Below are 19,993 nucleotides of genomic sequence, written 5' to 3'. Positions count from 1 at the left end.
CAAGGTCGTGGAATGTGTCGGTACATGAAATTACAACATAAAAATAACAACATATAAAATTAACATGTTTATAAACCAGAAAAAAAATCAATCCATAAGTGTAAATAAACGCAATCAACAATACAACCAAGAATCAGCTTAATTTTCAAGGAACTCCTTGACAGAATAGGAGTAATCCCTGAGGAAATTCTTCAGTTTCGATTTGAAAGCGCATGAATTACTGCTAAGATTTTTGAATTTGAGTGGTAGCCTATTGAAAATGGATGCAGCAGTGTACTGCACACCTTTCTGCACAAGATTTAAGGAAGTCTGATCTAAATCCAAGTTTGATTTCTGTCGAGTATTAACTGAGTGAAAGCTGCTTGTTCTTGGGAATAAGCTAATACTGTTAACAAGAAATGACAGTAAGGAATATATATATTGAGGCCAATGTCAAAATACCCAGACTTGTGAACAGAGGTTCGTGAACTTACACCATTTATTGCCCAAACCACCTGTTTCTGAACCAAAAATATCCTTTCAGAATGAGAAGAGTTACCCAAAAATATAGTACCATATGACATAAGCGAATGAAAATAAGCAAAGTAGACTAATTTTTGGGCTGATCACTCGCTCCAGATACCGTTCGAATATTAAAAATGGCAGCATTAAGTCTTTGAACAAGATCCTGAACGTGGACTTTCCACAACAGTTTACTATCTATCTGAACACCTAGAAATTTGAACTGTTCAGTTTCACTAATCTTATGCCTATTCTGTGAAATTAAAACATCATGTTTTGTTGAATTGTGTATTAGTAACTGTAAAAACCGAATCTCGCTGTGATTTAGCGTTAGTTTATTTTCTACAAGCCATGTACTTATGTCATGAACTGCAGTATTTAAAACTGAGCCAGTGTTGCACACAACATCCTTTACTACCAAGCCCGTGTCATCAGCAAACATAAATATTTTAGAGCTACCTGTAATACTAGAGGACATATTATTTACATAAATAAGGAACAGAAGTGGCCCCAAAACTGATCCCTGGGGCACCCCCACTTGACTGTACCCCACTCAGACCCCACATCACAGCCATTCTCAACATTGTGAATAATAATCTTTTGCTGTCTGTTGCTAAAGCAAGAGGTGAACCAATTGTAAGCTATTCCCCGTATTCCGTAATGATTCAGTTTCTGAAGCAATATTTTGTGATAAACACAATCGAATCACTTAGTTAAATCAAAAAATATGCCTAGCATTCAAAACCTATTGTTTAACCTATCCAGTATCTTGCAGAGAAAAGATAATGTAGCATTTTCAGTTATTTCTAAAGCCGAACTGTACATTTGATAGTATATCGTGTGATGTAAAATGATCAATTATCCTTACATACACAGCCTTTTCAATAGCTTTAGCAAACACTGATGGCATAGAAATAGGTCTAAAATTATCTACATTATCCCTTTCTCCCGTTTTATGAAGCTGCTTTACTTCTAAGTACTCTGTTTCGGAAATTGACCCTTGCAAAGGAAAAATTTCAAATGTGGCTGAATACAGGGCTAACATGTGCAGCACGGTACATTAATATTGTGATAGGCACTCCATCATAACCATGAGAGTCCTTAGTCTTCAGGGATTTAATTATTGACTCAATCTCCCCGTCTCTATCACAGAGTAGTGTTTCAGAAATGTGATTCCCTGTAGAAACTAACTTTTTGTTTAATTCACCAGCAATGCTCAGAAAATGATTGTTATATATATCCACATGGGAAAAATATATTAAAAGCAAAGATTCCGAGACTTACCAAGCAGGAAAGTGCCGGTAGATAGGCACAATGAATAAAACACACAAACACACACACACACACACACAGAATTTTGAGCCGTCGCAACCGGCGGCTGCTTCATCAGGAAAGATGAAAGGATGTGGGTTTTAAGGGAGAGGGGAGCGGAAAGACTTACCTTAGGGGGGGAAAAGGATGGGTCTATGTGTGCTTGCGCGCACGCCCACACACACATCCATCCATACATACATACATACATTCACACACAGACATAAGCAGACATATCTACCGGCGCTTTCCCGCTTGGTAAGTCTTGGAATCTTCGTTTTTATTATATATATATATATATATATATATATATATATATAAGAGTAACAGAAATATTTTACTGCGAACTAGCTTTATGTCGTCAACCTTATGCTGCTGACCAGACACTTCCTTCACAAGTGACCATATGGTTTTAATTTTATCCTGTGAATTAGCTATTCTATTTGCACAGCACATACTCTTTGCCTTCCTAATAACATTTCTAATCACCCTACAATATTGTTTGTAACGGGCCACTGTAGCTTGATTGTGACTACTTCTAACATTTGGATATAATTTCCATTTTGTTCCATGTGATATCCTTATCCCACTAGTCAGCCACCCGGGTTGTCTATTACTGCTAGTACCCCATTTAGAATGTTCTACTGGGAAGCAACTCTCAAAGAGGAAGAGCAATGTGTTAAGGAAAGCATTATATTTGTCATCTATGTTATCGGCACTATAAACGTCCTGCCACTCTTGCTCCTTGATGTTGTTTAAAACACGCTATATTGCCATTGGATTAACTTTCCTACATAGTTTGTAATTATATGTGTTATTTGTTTGAGTACAATAACCTTTTAGTGCTAAAATTTGTGCATCATGGTGGGAAAGGCCATTCACACTTTTACTAATAGAATGCCCATCTAGTAATGAAGAATGAATAAAAATATTGTCTATGTCTGTGCTACTGTTACCCCCGCATCCTAACTGGAAAAAGCTACAGTCTGCATCACATCATATGAATTTAGGAGATCTACCAAAATCCTTTTTCTTGCATCATCATATACAAAATTTAAATTGAAGTCACCACTTGTAACTAATTTCTGGTACTTGCTACAAAGTAATCAAGAACCCTCTCTAGCATTGAGCAGAAATGCTCTGAAGTCAGAGTTAGGGGATCTATAAACAATAACAATTAGAAGTTGAATTTCATTAAATTCAGCTGCCCTTGCACAACATTCAAATATCTGTTAGGTGCAGTACTGTGCTAAGTCTGTGGATGATCTGCAAGGGTTGCCAGCTCGTAGGTGAAGGAGCCACAGGTTGCAGACAGTAGGACTTCGTGTTCCTCCTGAGTTCCAGAATATGGAAGTCTGAATCACCTAAGGACAAGTAGTAATCCTTCAAAATAGGGAGATTTTGGCGGCCTCTCTGCTGCCAGACACCCCCCCCCCCCCCCTCGCATATTCCACCTCTGTATCCAAGACAGCGTTCCTGTTTGTTGGTCCCTATGGCCTGAGAACCCCCTCCCTCCCCCAATTGATGCACTACACCATGATTCTGAGCAAATGTGTATAATGTTGTCCCCCCCAATGCACCATGATTCTGAGCAAATGTGTATATTGTTGTATCTTCACAACCAGTGGCAGTAGGCACCACTGAGGCATGACCTGTGTCCGTGGTCCTTTCCCTCCCTCGCAGGATACTGACAGAATGATTCTCCAGTGGAACTGCAGCAGCTTTTTTGCCACTCGTCTCAGCTATGATCAGTGTTGTGCACTTGCCCTGTTTCTTTGAATTGCCTTTGGGAAACTGGTTTCCTAGCAATATGATCCCTTATCCTCTGTGGCTATTTTAAGAATGGCTCTGACTAGGAAAGAGCATCAGATGGTGTTCACACATACATTCTGGCTCCGCGTACAGCAAACACGTGGCACCAAACACAATTTTGGATGCCATGGTTGTTTGTGTGAAGGCATCTCTCAAATTTACTATCTGTAACATGTATGCACCTTAGATGATGAAGTATCCCAGAACACGTCATGTGCACTGTTTTCTGAACTGCCCCAAGTGTTGCTAATATTGCATACTTTAAATGCCTGCAACCATTTGTGGGCTGCAACTATGACAATTAGCCATGGTAATGCTGCTGAAAACTTTCTTGCAGAGCTTGATCTTTGCCTCTTGGATACTAAAGTTCCCACATGCTTCAATGTGGCATACAGGTTTTGTTCGGCTATTGACCTTTCCACTTGCAGCCCAGGTCGTCTCCCCCCATCCATGTATAGTGCATGACGACCTGCACGACAGTGATTATTTTCTGATCCTTTAGACATACCCTCAGACATCACTTGCCTAAGTGTCCACCCACATGGGCTCTTTCCATAACTCACAAGGATGCTTTCATGATTGCCATCGCCCTTCACATACTGCTGCATGGAGGTATTGATGCCGTTGTCCAGAGCACAATTGCAGTATTCTATTGACAGCTGATTCAGTGCTCCCTTCTTCCATGAGGTCCCACTTTGGAAGACAGTACCTTTGTGGACCTCTGAAATCGCAGTGGCCATTTGAGGCCGCAGAATGGCTCTACTATACACTTAAGTGGCATCCGTAGGTGGAACACCTCATTTCCCTTAAATGGTTCTTTGCCTAGGTTCACCACCACATAAACAACAGAAACACGAATGCTAGGAATGTTATGTTGCTAACATTGGATTACGTACCACTCCTTCACAGGTTTGGGCAAAGATTCAGTCTCTACACGGACACCAATAACCTGCACGTGTAGCTGTGGTATCTCACTGACCCAGATGCTGTGGCTGAACATTTTGCTTTTCGTTACACTGAGCCTCTGCATCTGAGAGTTATCAGCTTGCATTTCGGTTCTCAGTCAACGGATAGAGCAACCAACCTCCTTTGCCATTTGCTACATGTCACTTCGAACCTTGAGTGGGAATCCCTCAGTGCCTTATTCCTGTGCACTGTCACAGCTCCAAGGCCAGACCACAACCGCAGCCAAATGATCAAACACTGTCATATTTTTTATATTTTCAAATGTATCTAGAGTAAGGGTGAGTACCCATCTTAGGTGGCAAGAAAGTGTGATTGTCCCAGTACTGAAATTGAATAAACACCCCAATGTGATGGACAGCTACCACCCAAATAGCTTCACTAATGTTCTCCACAAGTCGCTCAAACATATAGTGAGCTGATGGCTTTGTCGATACTGTGAGCCCCAGGGTGTTTCGGCTCCGCCCCAGGGCTGTTTTTACCAAGGCTTTTCTATTCTGGCAATTTGGTCAGCTTTTGCACGGCTTAAACATCTTATTGCTGTTTTGTTTACGGTCTGAGACATCACGTGAAATCGCCACATCTTGACTACACTCCAGGAATGGGATCTTTCGAGCCAACACCCAATTTTTGTCCAAAACTTCTTGATTCTCCATGCTTTTCAGGGTGCCATTCAAAAGGCACAGCCTTGGGTTCTTGCCAATGGCTCGTGGGTTTCTGCTGCCAAGATGTATGTCGTGAACTTTTGTCGCCGTCGTAATGCCCATCCCCAATAAACTCTACCTCGAGGGCCAAATGCTCATTGTGGTGGAATCTTATAGTTTTTTTGGGATGATTTTTGGTGCCCAATTGATGTGGCTTCCCCACCTTCACCAGCTTCAGCAAACCTGCTGGTCACACCTTAATACTCTTTATTGTTACAGTAACACTTTTATGACTGTACAAAGCTCTGATCCTGTTGCGTCTTGATTATGAGAGCCTGCTGTATGACTTAGCATTGTCTTCAGCATTGCAGTTGCTAGATCTAGTACATCATTTTGAGGTCCAACTTGCAATAGGTGCCTTTCAGACCAGCCTTATGAAAAGCCTAATCGTGGAGGCTGGCATCCCTCTCGTGTAGATCAGATGCCAGCAACAGCTGCTTAACTATGCAATACACATTCGCTGCTCTACTGAGCATCCAAACTACCATGTCCCTTTTGCTGATAAGGAGATCTACCTCCCACAACAGAGGGCGAAGTCTGGAGCCACGATCGCAGTTCGCATACAGTGTCTCCACTCTGATCTCCACCTTTCCCCAATGTCACCTAATGTCAGGAAGAAATCGCATGCACTCACATAATGTGTTCCCCATCCTCGGATCTTTCTCGACCTCTCCTTTGGACCGAAAGACTCAATGGATCCTATGGTTTTTTTTGCCTCCTGTTCCTGGACATCCTTGATGATTTCCAAGCCAAGATGTTGTATACAGCAACAGCTCCGTGGTCACCAGATGAGTCTGTGTTGCCCACACATATGAAAGATGGAGTGAACTATGCTCCCTGCCAAACACATGTATTGTATTCACTGCAGTATTTGTGGCCAGTGCTCGAGCTCTCAGCCACCTTCCTTCTTGCACTGTTGAGTTGTTCTTAATGCACAGTGAGTTCTCGAGTAGTTGTGAGGCTGTCTCTCACTGCTATCCTTAATACTCATTGGTTGTGACTATCCAGGATCTCCTATATGACCTCCATGACCCTAGACAGTTGGTTGTCTTTGTATGGACTCCCGGTTACATAGGGATTCCAGGGAATGAACATGCTGTGTGGTTGGCTACGAAGATGCCGACTTTGGAGATGGGGGTACCAGAACTGGCGCGTCGGTCAACTCTGTGCTAATAATTGTTGGAGGCTTGGAATGTGGATTGGTGTGCATTGGTTTCTCCAAATAAACTGTGAACCATAAAGGAGACCATGACTGTGTGGTAGTCTTCCCTTTGTGCTTGTCGCACGGAATCTACTGTCCTCTTTCGGCTTTGCGTTGGCCACTCTGGGCTGAACCACATCCTTCGATGTGAAGATCCACCCCACTGTGAGTGTGGTGCCCATCTAAGACGCTAAGACCCTTCCCAACGTTTAAAATCTTGTTACTCTTTTACGTCTGTTGGTGGTTGATAGACTAGTCATCATTGTTCTCTTTCCTGAAATTTTGTCTTGTCCATGTAGGTAGTTTCCTTGTGGTAGTGGAGAGAGTGCGAGCACTGGTTCGATGCAGAGGGTGTGACTCCAGTTGCATATCATGTCCCGGGGGCCTTCAGCTGCTTTCTGTGTGGGACAACTCTCCCACCTTCATCCTTTTACCCTTCTCTCATTTCTACTTCCTTCTGTCTCTTTGCTTTCTTGGTTATTTAATTCAGTACAGTCCACAAGGATTTGTCTTCCATGTCCTTACTCTCTGGGTACTATTCCCGGTTTGACACACAAAGGAATAAGGGACCGATGACTTTATAGTTTGCTCCCTATAACCCCATCAATCCATCCTGCACAATTTGCGGCATTTACCTGGCTCCAGGCAGGTTACTTACTTACATTGAGTTCACCGTCTTAATCCAACAACTTTCACTTTCATTGTCTCCTAATTGGGGACTTCAGTGCACTCTGTCCCCTGTGGGGAGAACTTTGCATGGCAGCAGTTCTCTAATTAAAGTGTTTCTTACTGACTATAATCTAGGATGGTCCTACTACCCACTTCACTGCTGCTCATGACATCAATCTAACAATTTCTTCACCCATATCCGTGGCTTTGCCTCATTGATGATTGTGGCATTCTTTGTGACAGTGATCACATTCTGGTGATCCTATCACTTTCTTGGCACCATCAGATGGACCGAGTACCACATTTTGTGCTTCTAAGTGCAATCTGGCTGTTGTATGCCTCCGTTATCTTCTCCCCGTCTTTCAGATTGCACCAGTGAGATTGTGCATGATGTCTCTGAAATTATCAGTCATACCTGTGGAACAGTTGTTCACCTTTCTGCAGGTCCACTCCATTACCAGCTGATGCCATGGTGGACCAGTGACATTGCAGTAGTTGTTCGATATTGCCTCTGAGCCCTGCAACATTTTTAGCAACATCCTTTTCAGACCAACATGACCGCTTTTAAACAACTTCATGCTAATGCTCACTGTCTTACTAAACTTAGTTAGAAGGAATACTAGGAGAGTGAGTCTCCTCCCTCGTAATGTATGCCTTCCATCCCAACTGTTAGTCAAGCTCCATAGTCTAATGGGCCACCAGAGATCTACTACTGTACCAGGCCTTTTCCTTCAGGATGGTTTGCATACTGATGCATCAGCTCTTGCTGAACACCTTGCAACCCACTCTGTGATGGCATTGGTGTCCTCTTATGTAGCTAATTTCTGGATGTGTAAACAAAGAATTGAAAATATCCTACTCTCTCCTTCACTCCTTGGCATGCCAAAATATTGGGTGTCTAGGTTATAAACATCTAATAATATAAAGTGTAATAATTTGATAAGTAATTGAGATATTTATTGATGATATTTTGCTACAGGTGTGGCCACTCAGTATGGTCTCCCCTCCCCCCCCCCCCTCCCCCCACGCCTAATACAGCCCTATATGTGTACCTTTGTGGCATAACAAATGTTCAACCTGTATTCCATCCACATCTCTCAAAGTGTTTTCCAGCATTGTAGGGTGTAACATTTCAATAGCTGCACATATGCAGAGGTGCAGATCTGGTAGAACATGAACTGGTATGTGATACACTTGATTCTTGATAAACCCCCAACAGAAAAAAGTCAAACACGTAATGTCTGGGACTTCTGGTGGGCCAAGCAATGGACTACCTCTCCCAATCCATGATCTTGGAAATCGTGATCCAATAAATCCCTCCAGTATTCTCTATCTTGTTGAAAGGTACCAACTGCCACAAGCAAACACAGAAAAAATTTTGATTTACCGTTCTTGTAAAAGTAAACCACCAATAAATATCTCTGTTACATTTCAAGTTATTACATTATATGTTTAACCCAGACACCATGTTCATAGTGAGCCATTCAGTGACTGGGAATTGCCTCAGGCTCTTCCCTCATCCCACGATAACCCTGGGCCCTGGTGAGGTTCCCAATCAGATGATGCATCATGTACGGCTCTATTTCGTCGGGGTCTTAACTGTATTTGGTTGACAATGTCTGCCCTTTGCAGCGATGATATAGTTCCAATGTTTAAACCTGGAAGAAAACCAACATCCATCAACAGTTAGCAGTTGATTAGCCTCATGTATGTGCACTGCAGACTCCTTAAAAGAGTGGTTGCCCACTGATTATGTCGAAGTCTCGTATTTCGTGGCCTTCTGTCCCCATATCCGTGTGGATTCTCAAGGAGATGATCTGCGACTGACTGGCTGGTTGAAAACGGCAATCCAACAAGCCTTTTCTAAAAATATTGTTGTGTCCCCCCCCCCCCCCCCCCCCCCCCCCTGCCCTTCACAGGTTGTTTAATGTTAGAGTTGGTATATCACTCAGTTTTCCACAGGTCCTAGTGAATGGCACCCCACTGGGCTCTGTACTGAGTGTTAGATTCTTCCTTCTTATCACAGTCAGTTGCTTAGTGACCATCAGACCATCGATCACCCCTTCACTGTTTGTTATTGACTTTTGCATTTGGTACAGTTCTCATTCTGTAGCCGTGGCAGAATTCCAGCTACAAAGTGCCATCTTATATGTCTCTGCTATGACACTTTCCTGTCGTTTCCAGTTCCCACTTGCTAAAATGTGGCTCATACATTTTTGTCTTCATACTGTAGTTCATCCTGACCCAAAGTTCTACTTGGGTGCACAATACTTGGACATTGTTGCACAGTCCTGATTATTGGCGCTCCTCTTTAACAGCAAGCTGACCTGGCTGCACCATATTCATCGACTAAAACCTAACTGCATGTGAAAGTTTAACTCTCTCTGCTGCCTTACCCACAGCTCTTAAGGTATGGATCATGCTAATCTCCTTTGTATCTACTGGTTTCTGGTCCAGTCCTAGTTGGAGTATGGTTGCCAGTGAAATGATTAGACCTAACTGTCTCAAGGAGTTCAATTGGTCACTAGTGATTCCAGACCAGTCCCATAGACTGTTTCCATGCTGAAGCAGGGGATCTTCCCTCTTCAGTTCTGATGGTACCAACTCTTGCTCACTATTGTGATAGTCATTTGACAATTTCCTGTACATCCAGCAATCCAACCAAAAAGTCAGTATATTTTGTGTTATCAGTATATGAAAGTATTACTTACTGAGCGCTTAAGTTTCTTTTGTAAAATAGTTAAAGAAAAGCCTATGGTGGCTTTTGCATCATAAGCACTAGTTAACTGCTGTCGAGTTCTATCTCCTGTAATATCTCACACCACAATGGCAAAGTTTCGAAAGCAAAACTTTCTTAAATTCTAATTTTTTTGCACTTGGCCAGTTATGTAGAAAGAGTAAAGGCTCAGTATCATTGCCTTATCTATCATAGACATTAAAATGATCCAGTTTTGAGTCCTACAAGGTTGAATAATCAGATCTTCTGCTACTTTCTTGACAAGGCAACCAAAGAGGTACAATTCAGAGTTAGAAAAAGACTTAAAAGAATTTGGTATCATTCTTTGGATATTCGAAACACATTCTGGAATGTAGGAATATTGTGCTAAAGTCCAGAGGGGGGAAAGGAAGAGAAATAGCATAGTCCAGAGATGGTCAATATAAAAAGAAAAAAATTGTATTTGTTAACAGTCCACAAAATGTATTTAATAAAGAATTTCAGAAATGTGAAGCATAGGCCAAGCCTAAATTTGAAGTGAAAGGTACCTTCATACCTTAATTGATGTCTAGTAGTCAAGTGGGGGGAGATTGTGATCATGATCATGATCTTTGTATCATGACTGGCAAAGATTTCGAATTTAATGCCCCATACATAAAGTGGTGTTATTGTTAAACTAATTAAATTTTGAGAAGTTCTATGAGTATTCCATTTGTTCCTAATTTGGTATAAACTCTATGTGTATATGATGAATTGACATTTTTCTCAGGCCTGGTAGTTTGAAAGATCCTGAAATCGCAGAACTTTTTGATAAAGATGACCCTGAAAAAATATTTGAAGACCTTCGTGAAATTGGACATGGCAGTTTTGGTGCTGTCTACTATGCTCGTTGCCATCATACGAAAGAAATTGTTGCCATTAAGAAAATGTCATATGTTGGAAAACAAAGTGCAGAGAAATGGCAAGATATCTTAAAGGAAATCAGGTTTTTGCGCCAACTTAACCATCCAAATACAATAGAATACAAAGGATGCTTCCTGCGGGACCATACAGCATGGGTAAGTTGTGTATCTATAATGCTAATTTGACAACAGACATCTTTTTACTGAAATTTGAATTAGTCCTGATCAATAGAGTAAAACTATGGCTTTTCATGGTGTGTTTAGTTTACAGTATTTTATCTAGGCTTATCCTTTATTTGCTTGTGCCCCTTAATTCTTTGCTTTTCCCGTACTGATTGATATGTGTGTCCACGTCTTCAATCCCTATTGCTGTTCTTACCTTTATCCTTCTTCTCCTTTCCAAATATTCCTTTAGGAGAAAGAAATTCCCAGTTCTGGTAATACGCAATTTTGTTATCACTAGACTTCATCATTTCTGCCATTTTTCTGTAGGTTTGTGACAAGAAATGTGAGGGTTGCCCAGAAAGTAATACACCGCATATTTTTCTCAGCCAAAAACAATGGCATGAATGAAAAATGTTACATATGTATTATTTGAAGTCTTCTGAGTGTGTGTGCCAAGTATCCATTACTTCAGACAGATAACGTAGCTGCAGCACAGGTTCAAAATGATGTCTGCAGGTGATGTATGTTACAAGCAACACCGTCATTGAATTTCTCACTGCAGGAAAAGAAACTATGAGGAATATTCACAAACACTTGTGTAAAACTATGGAGCACCTAAATTGGTAGAGGATAAAGGTTGCATTGTATTATATTTTGCATTTTGTGCATAAGTTGATATAATGTACCTATACTCATACATTGAACCTAGTGATACAGTTTGTATAGAGCAAACCATGCTTGTGATTGGATCAGTGTATAACATAAGCGTTGCCAAGAAAACTTTATCCTATGTGATGAGTGTTAAGTTACAGTAGGGCAGACTGAGTTATTGGCGGGTTTGTTATTAAAGTACTAAAATACGAGAGACACCAAAAGTTTCCAGAAAGGCTCCGTCCTAAGTGGATCTAGTGTAGTTTGGCTGGAAAGCAACACCCCTCCCCCCCCCCCCCCCACACACACACACCCCTAAAAAAAGGAAAAAGAATTTATTTCATTGCAGCTGTTCTGCTCTCATTGTTTTTACTGTGGCAGGCATAGTACAACACAGGTGTGAAATTTTGCTCCCTCCTCAGGAAAAGCACCATACAAACTGTGATGTGGAAACAACTTGTAACAGTGGTGATAAGGGAAAATGACCTAGTGGTTTTTCTTGTTTCAAAAACAGTGACTTATAGTTTGATCAACTGTGTTCTGGAGTTTAACTGTCTGAACAGAGTAAAATGTCTTGAAAACCTATGAGCTTGTACTCGAAGTCTGACTATAGTCTGTTGAACAAATAGCAGAATTAATTGAATTGTTTTGAAGCTTGGTTCAATGAATTTTAACAGAAAATTTGGGAATGAGGAGGGTTGCTGCAAGATTTGTGTCTTGGATTCTGACGTGACTAGCAGAAACAAAGTAGACTTGAAGCATGCTATGCTTCGAAAGAACATCTCCAAATTGACTCTGAATTGTTTCCGAGCACGTTATGGGTAACAAGTCATGGTGCTATTATTATGCCCTCAGAATCTGACGAACAGCAAAGGCAATGGAATAATTCTCCCCCCCCCCCCCCTCCCCCCACATACACCAAAAAAAAGAATAAAAGCACCTGAAGTGAAGCTTAACATCATGACAATGCTGTATGTTCAAAGTTCATTCCACCAGATCAGACTATTAATCATGTTTTCTGATTGAGATTTGAAATGATTGTGAACAGTGTACACATGTGGCAACTGGGAGCTGTTTTTTGGCCACCATGTCAATGCACTTGCTTGCACGGCCATTTCAGTGTTCTACCACGTGTACCGGTATGAAATGAGCATTTTATTATTATTATTATTATTATTATTATTATTATTATTATTATTATTATTATTATTATTATTATTTTGTGAAAATGAAACACTAATTTTGAATTGAAAAGTAAAAACATTTTATTCAAAGTACTGACCATTGCTTTCTATACATTTTGACCACCATTCTGGTAATTTGTGGACACCACGCCAATAGAAATGTTCGTCTTTTGAAGCAGACCAATCAGACATCCAATTTTTTACTTTTTCGTAGGAATCAGTGTTCCTCAGCCAATGTGTGTCCCATTGATGAAAACAAATGGTAGTTGGAAGGGGCCAAGTCTGGTGAATACGGCGGGTGGGGTAGCAGCTCCCAGCTAAGTGTTTTGATTGTATCCTGAACCAGTTTTGCTTTGGGTGCAGGTGCATTGTCGTGTAAAAAAAATTACTTTGCCATGTCTTCTGGCCCATTCTGGTCTTTTTTCGATCAATGCGTAGTTCACATTGATAATTTGTTGTCTGTAGCGATTAGTATTTACAGTTTCACCAGGTTTTAGAAGCTTCTGATACACCACACCTTTCTGATCCCACCAAACACAGATCATCGTCTTCTTGCCGAATCGATCTGGTTTTGCAGTTGATGTTGATGGTTGTCCCGGTTTAACCCGTGATTTTTCCTGTTTAGGATTTTTAAAATAAATCCATTTTTCATCGCCAGTAACAATTCAATGCAAAATTGATTTTCTTTCATGCCTTTGAAGCAAAATTTGGCAAATGGTTTTTCGGTTTTCCATCTGTCTTTCATTCCATTCATGTGGCACCCCTTTTCCACACTTTTGGATCTTTCCCATAGCTTTCACACGCTCAGAAATTGTTTGTTGTGCAACATTTAGCATTGTGCCATTGGCTTCTGACTCAAAAGTATCATCTTCATCCAATATTGCATGCAGTTCAGCATCTTCGAACCTTTTTGGTGGTCTTCCACGTTCTTTATTTCTTACATGAAAATCATTATTTCTGAACCATTGAAACCATCTTTTGCATGTTGCTTCTGATAGATCATGATCACCATATGCCTCGACAAGCATTCTATGCGACTCTGTAGCACTTCTTCTTCTTCTTCTTCTTCTTCTTCTTCTTCTTTTTTTTTTTTTTCCAAATGAAAAGAACAAATTAATGCTTTCCACAAATCATGACTTTCTGGTACAAAATTCGACATTGTTAACATGATGAAAACATATGATGTTGTTTGTTCCATGACTTGATGTATAATAAATATCTTTGACAGATGCATACCAACCAAACAAAAAAAATTAAGTCTTGTTCACAACAAATGTTCCCTATCGACACATTTGTATCTTAACACTTATTTCATACCGGTACACCTGGTAGTTTGTGGTCAGGAACAGCATGATGCCCTTGTCCCACATAACCTACACACTTGGTCTAGCTCTGTGTGATACCTGTTGTTACTGTGCATAAAGTGTGTCATGAAAAGGCATCAGTTTGATCATGCTCAAGTAGCTAGTCAGTAAAATGTAAGGGAAGACTTGTCCCTGCAGAGGAATATAAAAAATAAATGTTCCCAGTAATGGATTCACTGATTGGATAAATTTATTATATATACCATACACCAGGATTCAGGTTACCTTATCAACAAGGTTGAGATTGCGGATATGAAAGTAGCTAGGATGGTTGCAGGTACTAGTAGATGGGAACAATGGCAGGAGGGTGTCCACAATGAGAAAATCCAAGAAAAACTGGGAATAAACTCTATAGATGTAGCAGTCAGGATGAACAGGCTTAGATGGTGGGGTCATGTTACACGCATGGGAGAAGCAAGGTTACCCAAGAGACTCATGGGTTCAGCGTACCTGGATTCGGTTAAGAAAGATTTTGAAGTAATAGGTTTAACATCAGAAGAGGCACCAATGTTAGCACTGAGTAGGGTATCATGGAGGAATTTTATAAGGGGGCTATGCTCCAGACTGCACGCTGAAAGGCATAATCAGTCTTAAATGATGATGATGAGGAAGTGAACAGAACACTCTGAAATTTGATTCTTGAACAGTTATTAGATCATTTCCAGCACTTAATGGATATTTTTTCATCCACAAATTGCTTGTGCATGTGAGGAAATGCCACTTGTAATATGGGTTAGTTGGTTCACAAGTTTCTAGGAGAAATATCGTGCCCAGTAAAGTAATGATGCCCAGACTACTTTGTTTTTCTTTAATCATTTGTATTACGAGTTGGTATATATTTACATTGTGTTCCTTAAGAAACATCAGTATTTGGAAATTTTTCCTGTTGCTTTCAACTTTTGGCAATAAATAACAATCTCTTGATGTTTTCTGTGTTGGCCTACTTTCACGTGGCTTATATCATACTCACCACACCTCGTCATTCTACACCTTTCTTTACCACTTCTTCCCTCCTGCTTCCTTCACTTAGTGGAAATTATTGCTGTTTGTTTCTTCGATACCTATCAGATATTTCCCTTTATCTCTCCCTATATCTTTCCCCTCTGTGAAATATGTTAAGTGGACCTTTGTTGTATCTTCAGCTGGTAATGGAATACTGCCTGGGGTCAGCATCAGATATAATTGAAGTTCACAAGCGACCGCTTAAAGAAGAAGAAATATCAGCTATCTGCGAGGGAGTGCTACGTGGCCTTCATTACTTGCATTCTCTGGGGCGCATCCACCGTGATGTCAAAGCTGGAAATATCCTCCTTACAGAAAATGGAACAGTTAAGCTGGGTACAATGCACAATTGTTTTTTATATTACTGTACTTCATATGGATTTTAAAATAACTATGTTAGCACACTAAACTAAAATGACACATCAATGGTTGGCAATGAAAACCTTGTAATTTCAGTTACCAGTAACTCTGTTACCAAAGATAGATTTGAAAGTGCATGGATTTCTGCAATTTGCCAATAACTAGGCTTTTACTATATAGTTACACACACATAGCAACTTAATCTGTAACCCTTAATATTATTTTTTAAGAAACCATTTTTTTTTTCTCCTGTGAAATTTAACAAAATGGAATCGAAAGGTTTTCATTGCCTACCAGTTAGATATTTAGTACTTTCATATAACTGGATAGAGCTAAAGAAAGATGAAAGCAACTTTTTTTGTCAGAAGACTAAGACAGATGCAACAGTAATATTACACTTATTAGTTCGTGAAATCTTATAATTATTTTATCTTGCAAAAGAAAAAATTTATGGAGAAAAGCAGACCATACGGTAATTATGTAAGAAAGTCAATCATGGCCTCGGATGAAGAAAGACAATATAAGACAGGATGCATTGCTCTTTCATCCTGCTCTTTGGGCGCTCTCCATCAGTGGTCCTGAATGCCTCCTCACTTAATTCCTCAGTAGCCTCATTTATGCGAACTCTTCCCTCTTTGTGGTCCAAATGAATTAATCCCTGATGCACACACAAGAGAAATTGGGGGGGTGGGGGGGGGGGGGGGGGAGGTGGTTTGTATTCTTAATTTTGTCAATTCCTTCAGTAAGAAGCAGATGTTGCAAACATAAATATTCAGTTACATTAATGCAACACTTAAAAAGAATTGCTTAAAGTAATGTGAGACACCAAATAAAATTTTACAAATCCATGGGTGTTTGTATGCTGCTATATTGATACAAAGCCTAATGAAAGACAAAAAGAGGATTACAAACAGTGCAGATGAGGATTTCGAGAATAGAAGGGTACACAGGAGTAAACAGGAAAGGAAATATAGAAATAAAGACAGTAATACAAAGTAGAAGAGATTGTGTGCAGGACTACAGAACAAAATGGATGCTGACATTTCATTCCCCTCCCTGCTCTTCTCCCAAAAAGAGTGAGGGGAAAATGACCATTTCTAAGACTCCTTATGAGCCCTAATTTCTCTTTATCTTGTCATCTAATAAACTGTATTATTTAGAATGATATGGTGTGTGACAAGTGGAGACAAACTATGATCAGAACACCACATCAGCCGCAGTGCATTGTGTAAAAGTGTGAGTCAAATGAAAACATTAAATTTGTAATGACAGATCGAAATTTCGCGCCGTTATCCTGTAAGTTGGTAAGCATGCTACAAACAGCTTGCAGAATGGCCTGTAGGTGGCAGCATAGTGCAGATGCACACATTCCGCACAGTATCAGTATAAAGATGGCCGCCGCACTTGCGACTTGCACCAGGGAAGAACAGCATTCCGTTATTTGTTTTTTGCGTAGTGAAGGTGTGAAACCTATTGAAATTCACAGACAAATGAAGGTTCAGTACAGTGATGCAAGTTTGTCACAGCAGCAAGTCTATGAATGAATGGAGTAGGAAGTTCGCAAATGGTAAGAGTCCATTGGAAGATGCCCCTCGTCCAGGTCAGGCACAAGAAGTTGTGACACCACAGAACATTGCAGCAGTTGAAGCAATAGTGAAGGAAAACCACTGTGTGACACTGAAAGACATTGCAGCATGCTTACAGGTTAGCTACGGGTCAGCACATCACATTGTGCATGATGAGCTCCAGTTTCACATGGTGTCTGTAAGATGGGTGCCACTGCAGCTGACTCCTGGAATAAGAGAATAATGTGTTGATGCTTGTGAAGAACTTCTTCGGCACTTTGAACGAGAAGGCGATGGCTTTCTTGCAAGAATCGTTACTGGGGACGAAACCTGGATTCACTTCCACCTACCGGAAACGAAGAGAGCAAGCAAGGAATGGCGTGATTCCTCATCACCAAAACCAAAGAAGTTTCGAACAGAACCATCAGCAGGAAAGGTTATGCTGACTTTCTTTTGAGTTGAAAAAGGCATCATTTTGGAGCATTACATGCATAGAGGGACCACTGTCACCAGTGCATCATACACAATCTCCTAAAAAATCATCTGTGGCCTGCAATCAAATCAAAGCTACGACGATTGCTGTCAGCAGGTGTCCTTTTGCAACATGTCAACGCAAGGCCCACACTGCCTGTACAACAGTTGCAACAATCGCAGACCTACATTTTGAGTGTCCTCCTGATCCACCATACTCACCAGACCTTTCCCCAAGTGACTTCCATATGTTTGGACCACTCGGAGACGCAATGAGAGGAAATAAGTTCCGTTCTGATGAAGAGGTGTACGCCACACGGTGCACAAGTGGTTGCGCAGACTACCAAAAGAATTTTTTTCTAAAGGTATTTATGCACTTTGTAAGCATTGGAGTACTTGCATTGATCGTGGGGGACATTATGTTGGAAAGTGATACGCCATTGTACCACTTCTGCGCAGTAAATAATATTTTAAAATATATTTAAGGTTTTCATTTGATTCACCCTCATACTTAAAAAGATTTCAAGCACAAGGAATATTCTTGTGAACCTCCAAATCTTTTGAGATGGTATACTATGATGTGATTTGCAGTCTTATTAAAAACTGTGCTGGACGCTGTCACTTGGGCAACTCGTGCAATTACTAGAGATATACACAACAGTGTACAAAAATTATTTATAGTAAAAGGTGAAGTACTAGAGGAAATAGTCCAGAACAACAAATATAAGTTTTGGTGTCATATTAGGGCGCCATTTTAATCCCATCCCTGTTCATATATTCTGAAAATGATTTTTCAAGTGCTCTAGATATTAAGTATCTGATTACTACATTTTCCATTGTCACTTTTGGTGTATATTGGCAGATGGCCAAGCCTTAGTGAAGAGGCTTAATTTGCTTTATTGAAAAGGCTGGAGTTCACTTTGAGAGAGATAACTGTAGACTTAACATAGAAAAAAGAAATACAATTATCTTTAAACCAAGCGATCCAGAAGGCCAAAAATTGTGTTAACAATCTGTTACAGACCTGTTTGGGATGTAGGATTTTGGGTTTACGTATACACAACAGGCTTTCATGGAAGTAGCTAGTTATTCATGTCTGCAATTTATATATTAAGGTAATTATCTCCATGCTTAATTCAGAAACTTTAAAGACTGAAGATTTTTGATTAATACAGGGTGATTCAAAAAGAATACCACAACTTTAGGAATTTAAAACTCTGCAACGACAAAAGACAGAGCTAAGCACTATCTGTCATCGAATTAAGGGAGCTATAAAGTTTCATTTAGTTGTACATTTGTTCGCTTGAGGCACTGTTGACTAGGCGTCAGCGTCAGTTGATGCTAAGATGGCGACTGCTAAACAGAAAGCTTTTTGTGTTATTGAGTACTGCAGAAGTGAATCGACGGCAGTTGTTCAGTGTGCATTTCGAACGAAGTATGGTGTTAAACCTCCTGATAGGCAGTGTATTAAACGTTGGTATAAACAGTTTATAGAGAATGGGTGTTTGTGCAAAGGGAAAAGTTCTGGACGGCCGAGAATGAGTGAAAATGTAGCATGCATCCAGCAAGCATTTGTTCGCAGCTCAGGAAAATCAACTCGCAGAGCTAGCAGAGAGCTGCAAATTCCACAATCAACTGTATGGAGAGTCCTACCAAAAAGGTTAGTTATGAAACCTTATCGTCTGAAATTGGTTCAAGTACTGTCTGCAGCTGATAAGATTAAAAGAATCGATTTCTGTGATTTTATCCTTGCTCAAATGGAAACAGATGAATCTTTCATTTCGAAGATTGTGTTTAGTGATGAAGCAACTTTCCACACTAACGGGAAAGTCAACCGTCACAATGTCTGTATATGGGGCACTGAGAATCCGCGGGAAACAACTCAGTATGAACATGACTCGCCTAAGGTGAACATTTTCTGTGCCATTTCAGCCAATAAAGTTTTTGGTCCCTTTTTCTTCGAAGGTGCTGCTGTAACTGGACTACAGTATCTGGAGGTGTTAGAGAATTGGCTTTTCCCTCAGCTCGAACAAGAAGCACAACAATTCATATTTCAGCAGGATGGAGCGCCACCACATTGGCACTTATCTGTCCGTAACTACCTGAATGTCAACTACCCGAGGCGATGGATCGGCCGCCAGGCAGCCCGTGACAGAGCACTTCATCACTGGCCTCCAAGAAGCCCTGATCTGCGATTTTTTCTTATGGCGGTATGTTAAGGATATGGTGTTTCGGCCACCTCTCCCAGCCACCGATTATGATTTGAAACGAGAAATAACAGCAGCTATCCAAACTGTTAAGCTTGATATGCTACAGAGAATGTGGACCGAGTTGGAGTATCGGGTTGATATTGCTAGAGTGTCTGGAGGGGGCCATATTGAACATCTCTGAACTTGTTTTTGAGTGAAAAAGACCTTTTTAAATACTCTTTGTAATGATTATAACAGAAGGT

The 19,993-nt window shown here is 40.5% G+C and overlaps 1 protein-coding gene across 5 annotated transcripts in view; it reads left to right on the top strand.

Moving 5' to 3' along the window:
* Window positions 1–19,993, top strand: part of LOC126285303 (serine/threonine-protein kinase Tao) — a 175,861-nt gene that overhangs the window by 17,714 nt on the left and 138,154 nt on the right. For all 5 annotated transcript variants that reach the window (XM_049984596.1, XM_049984598.1, XM_049984595.1 and 2 more), the window contains 2 exons: window positions 10,647–10,935; window positions 15,286–15,481. In XM_049984596.1, coding sequence (XP_049840553.1) covers window positions 10,647–10,935; window positions 15,286–15,481 — 485 coding nt within the window. The remainder of the gene's footprint in view (window positions 1–10,646; window positions 10,936–15,285; window positions 15,482–19,993) is intronic.

Source organism: Schistocerca gregaria, chromosome 8 (assembly GCF_023897955.1).
Source record: "Schistocerca gregaria isolate iqSchGreg1 chromosome 8, iqSchGreg1.2, whole genome shotgun sequence".
Lineage (NCBI taxonomy): Eukaryota > Metazoa > Arthropoda > Insecta > Orthoptera > Acrididae > Schistocerca > Schistocerca gregaria.
This window is presented reverse-complemented; position numbering and strand designations above follow the sequence as displayed.